This window comes from Daktulosphaira vitifoliae, unplaced genomic scaffold (assembly GCF_025091365.1).
Source record: "Daktulosphaira vitifoliae isolate Bord-2020 unplaced genomic scaffold, ASM2509136v1 Scaffold_2, whole genome shotgun sequence".
NCBI lineage: Eukaryota > Metazoa > Arthropoda > Insecta > Hemiptera > Phylloxeridae > Daktulosphaira > Daktulosphaira vitifoliae.
This window is the reverse complement of record NW_026099573.1, coordinates 45,465,499-45,482,889: the sequence shown is the minus strand read 5'-3', so window position 1 is coordinate 45,482,889 and position 17,391 is coordinate 45,465,499. Positions and strand designations below refer to the sequence as shown.

At 26.1% G+C, this 17,391-nt stretch overlaps 1 protein-coding gene across 5 annotated transcripts; it reads right to left on the bottom strand.

Moving 5' to 3' along the window:
• Positions 1–1,697: 1,697 nt before the first annotated feature.
• LOC126899132 (peroxisome biogenesis factor 1) lies at positions 1,698–14,776 on the bottom strand. 5 transcript variants are annotated; one of them, XR_007702490.1, is made up of 20 exons: positions 14,467–14,775; positions 14,161–14,397; positions 12,863–12,977; positions 11,920–12,530; positions 11,536–11,855; positions 10,296–10,405; positions 10,123–10,230; positions 9,650–9,806; positions 8,461–8,626; positions 8,228–8,387; positions 6,266–6,438; positions 6,066–6,200; positions 5,937–6,001; positions 5,113–5,172; positions 4,848–5,034; positions 3,795–3,963; positions 3,125–3,150; positions 2,747–2,765; positions 1,887–1,978; positions 1,698–1,816 (listed from the first exon to the last, which is right to left on the bottom strand). XR_007702490.1 is itself a non-coding variant. In XM_050673689.1 (19 exons), exons 1-19 carry the CDS (start codon positions 14,572–14,574, stop codon positions 1,747–1,749), a joined length of 3,069 nt encoding a protein of 1,022 aa, XP_050529646.1. In that variant the 5' UTR covers positions 14,575–14,773; the 3' UTR covers positions 1,698–1,746. The 5 variants fall into 5 exon arrangements, 3 of the variants coding, with proteins under 3 accessions (XP_050529646.1, XP_050529647.1, XP_050529648.1); XR_007702489.1 differs by lacking the exon at positions 1,698–1,816 and adding an exon at positions 2,401–2,576 and having other exon boundaries at positions 1,888–1,978; positions 14,467–14,776; XM_050673689.1 differs by lacking the exon at positions 2,747–2,765 and having other exon boundaries at positions 14,467–14,773.
• Positions 14,777–17,391: the final 2,615 nt, after the last annotated feature.

The following is a 17,391-nucleotide window of genomic DNA, read 5'->3' as shown; positions in this document are numbered from 1 at the left end:
ATGGTTTATTATACACGTGTAAAAGCTAAGATTGAGGGCGACTGTAAACGTTTAAAGACCATAGTTTGTGGGGAAATGGCAACCGTGCAAACGGCAAGATAATAATAAAAGGCGTAACGACAAAAACAAATAGTTCGGACAGAGCTAACGCATTTGTTTCAAAAGATGACAATAATCCTATTCACTTTGTCCGTGGTCGAAAAGCGCAGAAGGGTAATAAATCAATTATTATCTGTTCATGATACAACTAGTCGTGGTAGACGGCCATCTATGTGTACCCGGTTGCGAATGGGGGTTATAAAAAGGCAATAAAATAGAAACTGTAAAGTTTGAACTACTTCGGAGTGTATAAATGTTATTCTTTAGTACCGAATGGATACGGGGATGGTGTGAGGACGTCGACGCGCACACAATAACACAGGGTAAACCCAGTATCAGGGAGAAGTATGGCAAGGTGACGTTTGGTGGCAATTTTTAAAGGGTGTGGGAAACCACAGATAAGGAACAGTGTAAGGTTTTAACATAATAGAGAGAATAATGCAGCGAAGAGAATATAAGCCAACCCACTATCTTTTCTTTTCATTTCCGCCATTTTGCCCCCTTACACCACCAGAGGTTATTATTTTGCTTCTTATGTTTCACATTCCTGCAGGCGACCCTTTTTCTCTTCTCTTTTGTACAATCTATATATTTATATTTTTCCTGAGTCCGCAGTCTTCTCTGTTCGGCTATTAAAACCACCACCATTTTCCGCAACCAAAGTATCTAACATCGCTGATAACAACCGTGATGCTACAGTAAATAAAAAATAATATTATACATAAACCGTTAAATCCCGTCTTTTTACACTGTATCAAAAGCATTATTTGTTTTTCACACTGCCAAGTAATCTAGAATTTTAAAAAGACCATCAAAATTTTTAATTTAAAGCGATAAAAAAAAATTGAATTGTCTCATATTTTATTAAAAGATCATCATTTATAACTATTATTGGTAGACAGGAACGCCGCATTTTAGAGTTCTGCCGCTCTATGTAAAATGTTAAATGATAATAATATTTTGATTTACATTTTTTTTTGAGATGATGAGAAAAATAAATCTTCAACGCATGAAATCCACATATTCCAATGCCAATAATAAACCTAGTATTTTCTTTAGTACTAACCTCAGATTGGTAAAAAAAATCAGATGATTTTGTGAGCGCAGGGTTAATCTTTGATAACTCTAAATGTATTATACCAACGAATTTGAAATGATGTTACTGAAACTATGTTTACTCAACCGTACACGAAACTCTATTTTTTTTTTTAGTGAACACTATGACTAGCGATTAAGGTTTCGGGACTTTATGCATTTATAAAATTTGTTTGGATCACATCCGAGACACCCAACTACATGCGAATTGATCATAGGTACATACAGTAAAACAAGAACTTGTGTGTTGTAAGGGAGAGTGATCCCCAAAATTAAAATCCTAAACTAATATGCATCGATTAGAATTAAGACAAAAAAACGAACATAATCTATTTACCATTGATGTACTCAGGATGATCAAAATAAACTTCATAAATGTATAAAGTCCTGAAATCTGCTAATGATTCTTTGATTATGACTACTATTATGCATACAATGAAATCTACGTTTTAAAGAAATTATTTAATTGTCTTTGATAAGGAGTTAAAAATAAAACAAATCTATAAACTTTCACCATTTTATTAACTTATATTATTATAATAAGATAACCATTTATGCAAGGGTAACTTTTTGCATGTTTCTATTGAAATTTTCCTTTGTTTTCCCAGTGAATAATTCATGTCTATCAATAAAATATTATTTTATAATATGTACCATATATTTACAATTTTTAGTTAGATAAGTATACTTACATTCGTTTATATTTGTCAATTTCTGTTTTACTTAATGATGGCTTAGTTTGTTCCAAGGCTAATCGAAAATGTTCCGCAGTAATTTTAAAATTCTAAAAAATGTTTACTTTTAAATTCAAATTACACCGAATAATTTATTAAATAAAGAAATCGAGTTAATTAGTAAATTTAAAAATATTTTATAATTCTATGATTTAGCACTTTAAAATATATAAATGAAGCAACAAATCAATGATTAATTTTTCGAAATTTTGGCAAATTAAATCAATAAATAATAATTATTTGAGTTTTGTAATTGTTACTCTAAGGGTTAGTTTAATGCGAATTTAAAATTACACGTAATAAATATTACAACTTTTTTATAATTCTAAGATTAAATAAAAAATAATGGATATTAATAAAATCAGTTCTAAGAGGACAATCGTTCTACGGGTCACATTTTTTACCCCTATTATCGAACAAGGAAAACCATTTACTTGATTGAATTTTGTTATTTTTAATCGAGCAAACATACCGAACAAAGTACTCGTAAAAACACGATCGCGACAAGTACCGGTACATAAAAGGATTTAATTACAACACATCAAGTGTGCTATTCTACAGACAAGCGATGAGACGAATATTGAGGCCCAAACAACCGCATGATGAGTTCGGTAATGGTAAATCTTTGCCCTCCAATAGACGATACTTCTAAATGGATAAAATATAACATTATTATTAAAACGATTGCTATTCAATTTATTTACATTGAAGACCGTTGGCGGTTCACAGAATCATTATAAAGATTTTACTTTATTTTTGTAAAGCAATACCGTTTTGTATATAAAATGAAATTAAAATAAAAAGTTACTAAAACATACCCTCATTAGTAGGCATCATCTGTAGAATTAGGAATAAAATATTAATTTAAATAACAAATAAATATGAAGGGTATTGAGTTGATGGTGACATAATCCCTATCGCGTGCCGTTCACATGTCTGTTTGGGTTCTTATTTTTATTTATTTTCCAAATCACACATGAACTCGAGGGGTGCAAGTTCTTTTATGTACGGTTAATATTGTTTGAATTCCTCATTTGTTTACTCAATTCCCGCTTTTATGGTCAATAATATTTATAATGTCACATTCTTTATTCAACAAATTACATAAATATCATAAAATAACTAAGAAAAAATAATATTTTTCCTTAATGTTTTTTTAATTAATATAAGAAATATTAGTTTAAGAAGCAACTTACTTTTTTATTATACAGATCATCCAATTCTGAAAAAAATTAAATTGTTTAGATTTTTGGAACTAAAAATCAAAAATAATTTAGGAATAATAGTGAAACAATAATTTTTTTATTTTTACAGTGATGAAAAATCATACACCTCATTATTGGCTAAATGCCAGGCACAAGGTTACAGACACAATATCATGAGTTCAAGTAAAGTAAAGCCACTTAAAAGCATTTAGGATAACAATAGGGACTTTTTTAGGAAAAATTTTCAGTAAAAACATTATTTATAGCATAGTTTTTAATTGAGTCCCTCATTAGAAAAGGTTATAAATACGGTTATACATTTATCCATCAATAATATATACTCTTTAAAAAAATATTTGATTTTTCATATACTTCTATGGGAAGTTTCAAACGCAAACATGATAGAACATTTTGATAAATAGTAATAAAAATGTTATATTTGTATACGAATTTTTTATACTTTATGTCAAAATTACACTACTTGTGTGTAAATTAAAATATATTGACGTATACGTTTTTTTTGAATAATTTGTTACAGTATAAAATTCTTTAAATTTCTCTTCAATTGTGTATTAAATAAAGAGATTAAGTATTATTAAAATTACTGTATTAGTAACAATAACTTCTGATGGTTTTCATACTAATAATTGTTTAAACTAACCTTTTTCACTTTCAAAATGTTTATCTGCTATTGATAAAACGGTGTACAATAATCCATTCAAATCTGCTCCAGTATAATTTACAGTATGATCAGCTATTACATTCAATTTAACGTCTTCAGACAAATTTACATTTTTACAGATTATTTTTAAAATATCCTCTCTGTCATTCTAAAAATTTTACAATTGTTTTAAAGTAGTTTTTAAACTTAAATATATTTAATATAAATTATCATATGAGTAACGAACAACACAGTGTTGAACAAATGTAAATTTTATTATAATTTTAAACAATAATGTTCATTTAAATTAAAATAATATACTCAGTACATTTATTTTAATTAAAACTATTTTTTGGACAACATTTTTATTTAAACAGTGTAGTGCTTGATGTTTTGACAAGTTTAATAAGTTTTTATATACTGAATTTTTGTGTTATTTTTTTTTTATTATTATTATTATTTATGCATTCTTAGGCTACATAAAATTCATATTTTTTATTATTTATTTTTAATAAAAAAAATATATATATTTAATTTTTAATTTTAATTTTTTTTTTTAATTTCAAATAGCCAGTTTTTATTATTTTTATTACAAAAATGATTAATAAGTCGATAACTTTTTTAACATGTAATTATTGAGGTACAAGCGTTATAAATAAACACCAGTACGAGCTGTGCCCAACCACATTTCATATATATTCTATGTATTAAAAATATTGTAACCCAGGATTTGGACCTTTTAAAAAAGAATCTTTAAGTACCGGTCCAATACCGTTTCTAAAAAAAGAATAATAACTTTTTTTTTAACAAGAAGCCTTTTAGATTTCTTTCTTAGTCGGAAACTTTAAAAAATAAAAAGTTAAGAACCCCTAACATAACCTAAACCTCTCAATTTTTCTTTTTTAAGAAACCTCTAATACTGATTCCTAATAATTTCAAAGGTTCCAAAACCTGCTTATAACTCAATAAATACTTTGTTTAATTTATTTGTCTTAAATATTAAATACATTTTTATAATTCACAATGAATAAATATTAAAATTAAAATTTTTACTTTATCAGGAATAGAACAGTGTAATTTTACACCAATTCGACCAGGTCTTAATAATGCAGAATCAATGAGGTCTGGCCTTGAAGTTGCAGCTATTACCCATACACCTTCAAACGTATCAATACCATCTAATTGTGTGAGAAACTGATTAACGACTCGATCAGTTACGCCAGTTTGATCTGAACCTCGTCTAAATTTTAAATAGTCATATGATTAGTAATTTCACTAATTTTACTTATTATAATTAAAAAAGAAATAACCAATTTACCTTGGTGCTACACTTTCAAATTCGTCAAAAAATAATATACAAGGTCTAGCATTCTGAGCTCTATAAAAATAAATTCATATTTATCAACGATAAATGATTCACTAATCTGGGCCCAGGCTCTCAAGATCCTTGTATAAAGTTTTTAACTTAGTGTGGGGTCCCAAAAAAGTGGGCACAATCGCGATCTAGGCATCTGGGTCAGACCGACACTGATTATAAGAACACTAATGCTATCAATAATAAATCAATGCTTAGTATATATATATATATATATATACAGTATAAGCTCTTTTAGCTTACACTATTAAGCAATTAGCCCCTTTCCTCAAACTCAAAATATATTATCGTTTTATTAGATTAACATGTAACAAATTATTTATTAGGTTAAAAAAAGTACGAGTGATCTACTCGTACTTTTTTCAGATCTTTCTCAATTTTAATTATTTTATTTATATTATTTTCTCTAAGTTCTTTTATATTTTTATAAACTTTTACTAGAGTTTAGTTAATGGTGGACTCAGTAGGGAAGCCTGAAGGACTATTGTTGGCTACTAAAAAAAAAGGTTTTCCAGTAATAAATTATAAAAGTTGTTTTTCAAACCATTAAGAGTTTACTACTAATTATAAAAGTCAATATATTTTTATCCGAATATTTGTAAATCATCATAAATTAGGAAAAAGTTGGGAAATTTTTTTTTTACAATCCTGATATTTGGGAATGACCTAATTATTTTATTTTTCTTGAGACTCAAGAACCTAAGCAGTCATAGTATATAGAGTGTTTTTGTCTTTTCTTTTTATTTATCTATTAATTTAAACTATACCTAAGAAATACCCTCCTAACACTTTCTTCGCTTTCTCCAACGTATTTTGAAAGTAATTCTGGTCCCTAAAAAGAAACATAAATAAACTAATTATTATCGATAGAACATATAACTTAAAATTTCTCTTACATTAACAGATATAAAATTCAATCGGCTCTCTCCACCAACCGCTTTAGCTAATAATGTCTTGCCTGTACCTGGTGCACCATATAATAAAATACCAGATTGTAGTTTAAGAGGGCACTTACTAAAAATATCAGAGTGCTAAAATTACAAACAAAAAAAATAAATATTTGAAATATTTTGATATTTAAACACTGTTCACTTACAATTGAAGGCCAAATGATTGTTTCAGTTAATATTTGTTTTGCTTCTATTAAACCACCAACTAGTGAATAATTTATTTTATTTTCTTTAAACAATTTTACATTATGCAGTGAAAGAGGTACAGTTTTTTCAAAAATGTCAGTTAAAATTGTTTTATTCAATTTTTTTTCATCGCCTACAAAAGATACAAATTTTATGACCATAAAACATGTATATTTAAGCAGGATAATTTATTTATTATTGAAAAATTGATTATGCTTAAAAAATAACATTATTTAGAAATTAAAAGTTTTGGGACTTTTAAACCTGACGTGTTTTTTTTCTTTATGACATTATAAATGATAACTATGTTCTAACTGAACAAATTTTACTCATTGGTGCAACTAAAGTGTACAAAACATATCAATTGACATGAATATATCAACGCCATAGTTGAAAAACTACTATCAACCTCTATACTAAAGAAAATGTTCCAATAAATTACAGTTGTAATAAAACAGTCAATATTTATATTTTTAGTTTTCATTCAAATTTAGTTTTAAATGAATAAATTGTTGAAAAATGAACATATTGTTGCAAAATATTTAATGATAATCAAAGCTCGGAACTTAATCTTCTTCTTCTTCCTTGCATTAATACAAACTACTTGGGGTCGGCCATCCTTATCCTAAACTTTCACTTGACACGATCTCCCACATCATCTACGCTCACATCAGCTGTCCTCATATCGCATTCAATAGTATCCCTCCATCTCTTTATTGGTCTTCCTCTGCCTCTTTTTTCTTCAACATTCATTTCTATAACTTTTCTTACAGATTCCAAACTTAATGAATTTTTTAAAAAAAATTTTAAACCACTTATGAAATATTTAACTCCAAGAAAACTTTAATTAACTAAAAACACCCACTCGATGTATTAAAATGCTTGTAACCTGAGACGTCATTTCAGATTTTAGTAAGTTGGGCCAAATTTTTGATCGGCCTATTATTTCACAAAGCAGCCTGCTTTGCTCACTATTTATTTACTAACAATTCAACTTAATATAATAATTATCATAACAGAACTTTTTATAAAATCATTTTAACCGTAATAAGTAAATAATTTACAATACAATTTTCCATGAAAGAACTATTAAAATCAATAAAAAAATTAAATATAAAATATTAGGTATCTTTTTATTAAATTAAAAATTAATTTTTACTACATTTCATATAGTAGTATAAATTGGCTTTTAAGGAAATGGTATGGCCTAGTCAACAAGAGTTTGAATTGATCGGCCCCAGTTTTCATTAAGATTTAGACAAATACCAAAGTTGCCACCACCTAATGATGCCCTTGATTGCAAACACATTCAGTACTTATCCTTGTATTTTTCTACCCAAAATTTTTTCTAAGAAAGGTATATTTTAAATGTTTATTACATGATATCCAACCAATCGGTATTTGTTATTAAGAATGGGATAGATAAGTACGCTTTTCTCACTAAATATTGGTTATAGGCACAATTTTTTTCAATGAAAATTATCATTTCTTCAATAATTACCTAATTGAACATGTAAAATAAATGTAAAAATTTAAACTTTATAGTAATCTAGAATTTATTAATAGACATATTCTTCATTTTCCTCGCCTTAATCCCAAGTACTTGGGGTTGGCAACCTTTATCCTAAACTTCGACTTGATATGATCACTCACATCATCTACGCTCACATAAGCCATCCTCATATCACAAAATTTTTGCTTAAAATTCAGTATACTCTTTATAATTTATAATTTCAAAACTTTTTTAAATATTCATTGTTTTAATTAAATTTTAAAAGTATTATAATTTATATTATTATAAAAATCAAAAAATTTGTTAACACATTGTTAGCTTAGTACAAAATAGTAAAAAAGAAATTTTATGCTACTGTCCAAAAAATGGACAAAATTTTTTTATGTACTAAACAATCAACATTATTTACTTTTAAAAACTTCAAATAAAACTTTATCACAATAATCTAAAATATCTTGAATGACATAAGAATCCATTTTTTCACAAAGCTGCATAATAAAATCTTCATCAACATCATCTTTTTGTTTAATTCTAGCTAAACATCTTGATACAATTATTTTTTTGCTCTCCTGTATTATAATTTAAAAATAATTATTATAAATGATAAGAAAAGGGTCCAATTTTCCATGCAAATTCATCTACCTTATCGATTTTAGGAATATTTATTACAGTTTTGAAAACATCTATGAATTGTTTATTAAATAAATTTTGATTATCTTGACTAAATGGTTTTGAAGTACATATTACTCTAATACAGTTTTGTCCACTAGTATAACAATCAATCATTTTCATCATTAAATGTAGAGGCCTATACATTTAAATACACATCAAAAAGCTTAATAATTTATTTTTTTAATATATAATTGAATAATATGATTATTCCAAAAAAAAATTATTATTTGAGAAATTGTGTTATACATTCATCATTACTTATTTTCTATAGTGATGGATGAAATTACTAGAGAAATACAAAGAGAGGTGCCATGGTGCATGTTGTTTGCAGACGATATAGTGTTAATATGATAGCATAGGATAAAAATTAATCGAAGGCTAGAGGTGTGGAGATCAGCTCTAGAAGAAAAGGGTTTAAGAATAAGTAGAAGTAAGACAGAGTATAGAGAGTACGAATTTGACAAAGGAGAACATGAGGTAGGTGAAATGAGGAGGTCAATGACAATAGGCGAGGATGTGATTGGAGATGTGGAGAGTTTTAAGTATTTAGGGTCAGTTGTGCAAAAGAGTGGTGGTATTGACGAGGACGCAAGACACAGGATTAAGTGCGGGTGGTTAAAGTGGAGAGAAGCGTCTGGTGGTGTCTTATGCGATAAAAGAATTCCAATAAGTCTGAAAAGTAAATCCTACAAGACTATAGTGAGGCCAGCTATGATGTATAATTTAGAGTGATGGGCGGTTGATAAGAAAGTAGAGCAGAGAATGAGTGTAGAAAGATGAGAATGCTTAGATGGATGAGTGGAGTGACTAGAAAAGATAGGATAAGAAAAAAACATATAAGGGGGAGTATAGGTGTAGCATCAATCATGGATAATATGCGAGAATATAGACTTAGTTGGTTTGGTCATGTTATGAGGAGAGAGGAGTTGGAAGCTGTAAGAACAATTATAGAAATGAATGTTGAAGAAAGAAGAGGTAGAGGAAGACCAAAAAAGAGATGGAGGGATACTATTGAATGCGATATGAGAACAGCTGATGTGAGTGTAGATGATGTGGGAAATCGTGTCAAGTGGAAGTTTAGGATAAGGGTGGCCGACCTTAAATAGTGGGGATTAAGGCAAGAAAAAGAAGACTTTTAAAAAAACTTTATTTTACATACCTTAAATAAATATTTGCCATTTCTGCATGTTCATTTGGTTCAGAGTTTAAATGGCATAAATCATCAAAATCATCGATTACTATAATTGCTGGTTGATAATACAAGCACTCTTCAAAATGACTCACCATTTGTTTGAAAACAGTGTCCATAAGTTTTCCTTAAGAAGTATTAATAATATACCAGTTTTTTCAAAAATATTATGTAATATAATATTATATTATTAAATATATTAAAACCTCTTTTTAGTTAATTTTATTATCACTTCTATTTTGTAATAACAATTTTAAAATGGGGTAGCAAATTTAAAGATTGTGCCTGAGAATTGAAACTAAGACAGTGGGATATAAAGAATGATGCCATAGCAATGCTATTAACTTGTCCTCACTATTTTCTCATTAATATTAAAAGGTTGATTATTAAATTATATTTATGTATGTTGAGTTTTGAAATAAAAAAACTTATAGTAAAAATACCTGCTAAAAAACGTCCATTTACCCAAATTATTTTTACAAAATATGGACTACTGAAAAATTTATCACAAAAATATTTTGCAGTTGTTGTTTTTCCTGCAGCAATAGGTCCTATTAATCATTTTTAAAATGTAAATACATTAACTAAAACTATTTTAAATGTATGAAAAAAATACCTATGATTAACAAATTGTCAGCAGAGAAAAGACTACAAGATAAATTATCTTGACACTTCAAACCAAGTTCTAAACACAGTAGTCCACTTAACTTTATTTCATCAAAACATCTAAAAATAACATGTTTTATATTTAATACTATTACATTACATATATTGTAGTATTATAGGTGTTTCCAAATATTTAAAAAAATTTTTTCACTGTTTACAGCTTATTTTAGGCCCTTGTGATCTATCTAAAATTTCCAAGACTTTTAAACTCTAAGACAAGTGGTTGATCTGTCACCTGAAAGTGGGGTGGTGACTTTAATTTCTCACTCAGCAAACTGATCTGCTCATTGCAGTGTGTAGGAATTTCCATGTAGCCCCAATTCAGCTATACAATCATTTTTTATTTATAACTTAATCTTTTTTAATAAACTTTGTTTTAATAATGTGAAGACTCAGAAAATTACAGTTAATATTGATATATCTTAATATAAATTAATTTTTGTTTATAATAAAAATAATTCCCTAATTATTCAATTTTTTTCTTGTTATCAAATATTAGTACAATAGAAGACATACATAGAGAGTTCAATGAAAACAATGAGAACAGAAGAAACCTTAATTATTGAACATCTTTATATATATTTTGATAATTATATTTTCATATTTTTAGAAATAAATAACAACTAAAGCAACCAATATTCAAGATTAAAATTCCAAAAAAAAGGATTATTTTCTTAACTATAGCATATATATAATTAATGTTTTAAGAATATTATTCACTCTTTTACACTTTATACTTTCCACATACTTTTATACTTTACCTATATTGTGTCTTGAACATTTTTTTTTTTAATTTTAATTTTAAGCTTTCATTATCTCTAGAATACTATAAGAAGCCAGAATAAATAAACTATAAAATATATTAGTTAAAAGAAATAGCGGTGTTCATTAGCCATAATCCTATAATTCATTTACTTAAGTTCATTAACCTATAGATTTGCATTCTGAAAATTATAACGGAACTTTCCCACCCCATTATAAATTCCTAAATTTGTTGTGAGAGCCCATTAAAAATTATATGATAGCGCTAAAAACATACGAGTTTGACTAACAATGATAATAATAATGTATATAAAAAAGAATTTTCCTTTGTTTCTTTTTTACTATATTAAATTGCGAAATCAGGTGTTCATACCAAGTTCTATAGATGTATTTTTTGAAAACACCGTTAAAATTAATGATATACAAACTTTAGATCAAAAAAGTCTTGTTTCAAAGAAAAATTGTTTTCGATAACTTGACTTTGGTTATCCTCGGTTTTTAATTTAACACTAAAATCATCATCTATGTAATTATAATTGAATGTTAGCATTCCAAAATTATATTCATTGATAAACAAATAAGGTATTCTTTTTGGTGAAAATGACAAAATTATCTCAATGGGTGGTATTGCGTTATTTGAAATTCTTATTGATGATAAGTTATTGATAGCTAAACATTTTTGAAATTTTATTTGATTGTTTAATTGAGTAACAAACTTTTTCAATATTTTGTCTTCATCAAAATTTTTCTAAAAAAAAAAAATTCTTAAAAAAATAATTAATTATAAATAATTAATAACTAAATAAAATTACTTGATCTTTAGTTAAATTTATAAAAACATTTTGAATATTGCAAATATCATCATTAACAGAATTTATTGGTTCTAGTAAAACTTTTGAATTAACTTTCAAGTCTAATGATTTACTTAAACCTTTTGTTACATATATAGTAGGCCAAACCAAATGTTTTATTTTTTTATAATTACTCATAGATTTAATTAAAGGACATAAACCTACAACAACACTGTTTTTGCTTGGAGAACTATTTTTCTCAAGAACTTTTAAACTTTTATTCTCTACTTCAACTTTTTTAGGTAACAACTTTATTTCAACAAAAAAAACTCCACATGTAAAACTAATTGCATGAGGAAATAATTTAATCAAATGATCTTTAGAAATAAACACAGAATAATCGTAAATATTATCATATTCTAATAATATTAGTTCAATTGGAATCGTCCGGAAAATAAATTTTTCACAATTTATACACGAACTATTAGAGTGTGCAATATTAGAACTGGAATTTTGATTGGAAAAATTAATTTTAACATTATTATTATAAGATGAAATTAAAGATTTTGGCTGAACAACTATTTCTGTTGAATCTTTTAATAATCCAACATGGAGGCCTTCGCCTATATTATCTGAAAAACAAAGAAATACATAAGACATATTTATATTATTCTTAGATAAATAATACTAGGTAAAAAATAAATTAGCATTTGTGCAACATAGATGAAAGTTTATGAAAAAAATTGGGGAGTTAAATTAATGTTTTCCCTTGCCCTAAATTTTATTTTGTATAAAAATACATAAAAATTTTTTTAATTGGGGAGGTTAAGCTCCCTAAGACCCCCAATCTACACATACATTGTACAGTTATTAAAAGACTAGTAAATAGAAAGTTTTCATTTCAAATTTTATAAATTTGTTTAATTAAAATATTAAAAAAAAAAAAAAAAAAACTAATACTTACCAATAATTATCTTTAAATGTACAAATTTTGATACCCAAATGGGACAGATTTGTTTATTATATACTATTTGTAGTTGTTGTAGAATATTATCTTGAAGAGAAACATTGTTCAACATCTAAAAAAATATATAAATTATTTGGCATTTGTTCAAAATTAAAACAATTTCTATCTTAAAACTTATTTTATATAATTAAACTTAAGTGAGTTATTTTATATTATAAGCTTATCAAACATATAAAGTGTTTATGATGTGAAAAAATATATTCTGTATAGAGATTAAAAAATTATTTTAATTTATAAAATTTAGCAGCTAATTGCTTCTTTACAACATTGATATTAATTGATATACAGTGGTTATTTCCAATTATAATACTACTGAGTGACAACATTAAGGTAATTGCAATTGAAGGCTTAAAAATAAACAAAAATTCTTCAAAAATATGATGCATTTCTATTTTCTGTTGATAAAATCATAATGGATAATAAGTACTTCGTACCTAACCCAACCATCATAAACAAATCCCTTTGCTCAGTAAAATCCCTTGTATATTATACATGTATTTTAACACAAAAATACGAAAAAAAATGTATGGTATCTAATAAATGCATAAGGATATATGAAAAATTCAAACATAATTTACTATTAAAAAAACTTTAAACATTCTATTAAATAAATATGCGTTTCTATTAAAAAAAACAAAGTTAACATTCTCACAATGTCTAAAAGATAAACTTAAAAAGTATTACACAGCTATTAATTTAAAATCTACAAAAAGATCAGTGTAAGTTACAAATATTTCAATAATCATTTTATTAAGTAAATTGATAGAACTGTGTTGCTAGCAATTTGAGATACATATTTTGTGCATCAAAGTACATTGCGTACTACAAAAATTGATAACAATAAATACTACATACAAAGATTTTTATGAATTCTATTCAGTATTTTGTCTCATAAAATAATATTTTTTTTTGTAATGTATAACGATTTACCTGATAAACCTAAAATTGGAGAACAATTATTAACTAGTAGTAACTAAAAAAAAAATTTCAAAATTATTTTAATTCTGCAAGTAATTGAGTGAATTATGACAAATATATCACTTAGTATACTAAATTTTATTAGATAATCATTTTACAATAAAATGTCATATGAACATTAAATTTTTAACAAACCCCATTCATATATTTATTTTGTAAAATTTCCCATACGATTAACATGACAACCAGAAATTACCCAAATTGACTTGTTACCAATTACATGAATCCCATAATATTGTTCTAAAATTCAAACATACTAGTAGGTCCCAATCATCATTAGTAAGAGGTGTTACATATATTCTTTCTAATGAAGATATCTGATCAAAAATAGCAACTGTAACAAGATCAGATTCTTGAAGTTGTAAGGCAGATAACATTTCATGACTGATATTAAGTGCTTCGTTTCCATTGGAATTGAATGGAGTTTGACAATAAGAGGTAAAAAATTCTTGTTTTCCTGGCTTTTTATCAATTGTTGATACTTTTAAACAAGCCTATGAAATAAAAATTATTTTAAAAACTATTCAAATTCAATCTGTCTCAATAGAAATGGGATACAATACTTTGTGACTGGGATATAATATTTTAAGTTCTCGAATTAGACTAGATGACAAATGAACGAAGCAGTCTTCTACTGGGATTACATGAACTCTTAATATTCTACTGTTCATTATTATTATTATTTTGTTTTTTTTGATAATATTTAAGATTAATTATTTAAATAAAAAATTAAATCAATAAAAATTCTGTACATTTATTTTATTAGACGTTTTTATAAAAAGGTGACTTAAATACATTTTCTCTATAAAAGTGAACAAAAAAAAAATAATTATTTTATATACATTTTCAATTTATTATATTAGGAGTACATAAAATTACCATAATATTTAAAATCATTATTACATTTTTACTGATAAATTTTATATATAAAATGATAATATTATCGCACTTGATAGCATTATTTTTTACATTTAAACCTTATTATCAAACACCTCTACTATAATTTGATTTTAGAGAAGAACGACCGCGGTTATGTTAACTGTAAAATTCTACGGAATGATTCTATTATATTAGCCACTCAATTTCTCTTAAAATAATTTTATTATACAGAATGTTTAGTAAGTAAGGAAACGGGTTTCTATTATTCTCATTGTTTGTAGCAATTTACCCGTTTCCTTACTTACTGATCACTTTATATACCTGAGTCGCCGAAACTATTTTTTACAATGGGAGGGGGGAGGGCAAAAATTGAATGACTAAAACTCAGTCCCCTTGGATGTTACTAAGCTTAAAATCGGGTTAAGCTATTTTTTAGTGGAATTTAGTGATCATATAAAAAAAACGTTAGCACAGTGGGGTCGCGGCATAGTGGAGACGTTGCATAGTTGGGTCCAGTATAGATTTAATCTGACAGTGATTAAAATCACTATCATAAGAAACGCTTCGATGCAAATCTGTAGATAGTGTTTAATTCTAAGAAATTGATGGATAATTACAAAAGCAACATTAACATAAACATAAAATAAGCTTTAATTTGATATATGTTTAAAGGACGGAGTATTTCCGGAACATTTTCAAAAGTTCAGTTGAAAAAATTAGTTTTTGTAAAAAAGTTACTATTTTAAATCCCCCCTAATGAGCAGAATAAGTGATAGATTTTCAAAAAAATGATTTCAAATGAAAGGAAATTATCTAAGGTTTCAATATGAAAAAATATTATTTTGATTTGTTAATATTTGAAAAAGTTATGGCAGTTTTAAGTACAAAAAACATCCTTATAGAAGGTGATTTTTATCACAAATATTACAATTTTTTAAATTTCGACAGCAATTTGCACATAGTAGATAAGGTGTCGGGACAAATTTTTTTTTTTTTTATTTCATAGTACATAAAATAAGCTTTAATTTTATATACGTTTAAAGGACGCAGTAATTCCGGAACATTTTCAAAAATTAAGTTGAAAAAGTTCTATTTTTTATACAATGTTTCAAGTTTTGAACGCCCCCTATATATAGGGAAATTGTCCAATTTTAAAAAAAAGTATGTCAAATGAAAGATGTACTTATAATGTATTTAGAAAAAAAAAAATTTGTGCTGATAATTACATTTTTTGAAAAGTTATAGCATTTTTAAGTTGAAAATTTAAAATCGAAAATTTTAACACAAAAATAGCGTTTTTTTAATTACGGCAGCTGTTTTCATGCAGAAGATAAAGTGTCGGGACAAATTTTTTTTTTTCATTTTGTAGTACATAAAATAAGCTTTAATTTGATATATGTTTAAAGGACGCAGTATTTCCGGAACATTTTCAAAAATTAAGTTGAAAAAGTTAGTTTTTGTAAAAAAGTTGCTATTTTAAATCCCCCCTGTGAGCAGAATAAGTGTTAGATTTTCAAAAAAAAATGATATCAAATGAAAGAAAATTACCTAAGGTTTCAATATAAAGAAATATTATTTTGATTTGTTAATATTTGAAAAAGTTATGGCAGTTTTAAGTACAAAAAACATCCTTATAGAAGGTGATTTTTATCACAAATATTACAATTTTTTAAATTTCGACAGCAATTTGCACATAGTAGATAAGGTGTCGGGACAAATTTTTTTTTTTTTTATTTCATAGTACATAAAATAAGCTTTAATTTTATATACGTTTAAAGGACGCAGTAATTCCGGAACATTTTCAAAAATTAAGTTGAAAAAGTTCTATTTTTTATACAATGTTTCAAGTTTTGAACGCCCCCTATATATAGGGAAATTGTCCAATTTTAAAAAAAAGTATGTCAAATGAAAGATGTACTTATAATGTATTTANCAATTTTAATAAAAAGTATGTCAAATGAAAGATGTACTTATAATGTATTTAGAAAAAAAAAATTTGTGCTGATATATACATTTTACATTTTTTGAAAAGTTATAGCATTTTTAAGTTGAAAATTTAAAATCGAAAATTTTAACACAAAAATAGCGTTTTTTTAATTACGGCAGCTGTTTTCATGCAGAAGATAAAGTGTCGGGACAAATTTTTTTTTTTCATTTTATAGTACATAAAATAAGCTTTAATTTGATATATGTTTAAAGGACGCAGTATTTCCGGAACATTTTCAAAAATTAAATTGAAAAAGTTAATTTTTGTAAAAAAGTTACTATTTTAAATCCCCCCTAATGAGCAGAATAAGTGATAGATTTTCAAAAAAATGATATCAAATGAAAGGTAGATATCTAAGGTTTTAGTATAAAAAAAAATTTTTGAAAAAGTTATGGAGGTTTTAAGAAAAAAAAGTGAAAAAATTTCGAAAATTAGCGATTTTTAAATTTGTAATTTTTTTAGAGATTTTCCCCGTAAATGGGGAACGAGGGAAATTTATTCAATTTTTAAGGGTAATGTCTTCAACTAGATACGATTTGTGACCTTTTGACGGATTTTCGAAAGAAATCGGTCCAGTGAGAGCTGAGAAAAAGTAGTAACAAACATAAAAAAAAAAAAAAAA

Coding starts and splice junctions, on each gene's coding strand:
- LOC126899132 (XM_050673689.1), bottom strand. CDS start 14,574: ATGAACAGTAGAATATTAAGAGTTCATGTAATCCCAGTAGAAGACTGC. Junction 10,231..10,295: donor TGACAATTTGTTAATCATAG/GTATTTTTTTCA, acceptor AATGATTAATAG/GACCTATTGCTGCAGGAAAA. Junction 9,807..10,122: donor AAATGGACGTTTTTTAGCAG/GTATTTTTACTA, acceptor ATACTTCTTAAG/GAAAACTTATGGACACTGTT.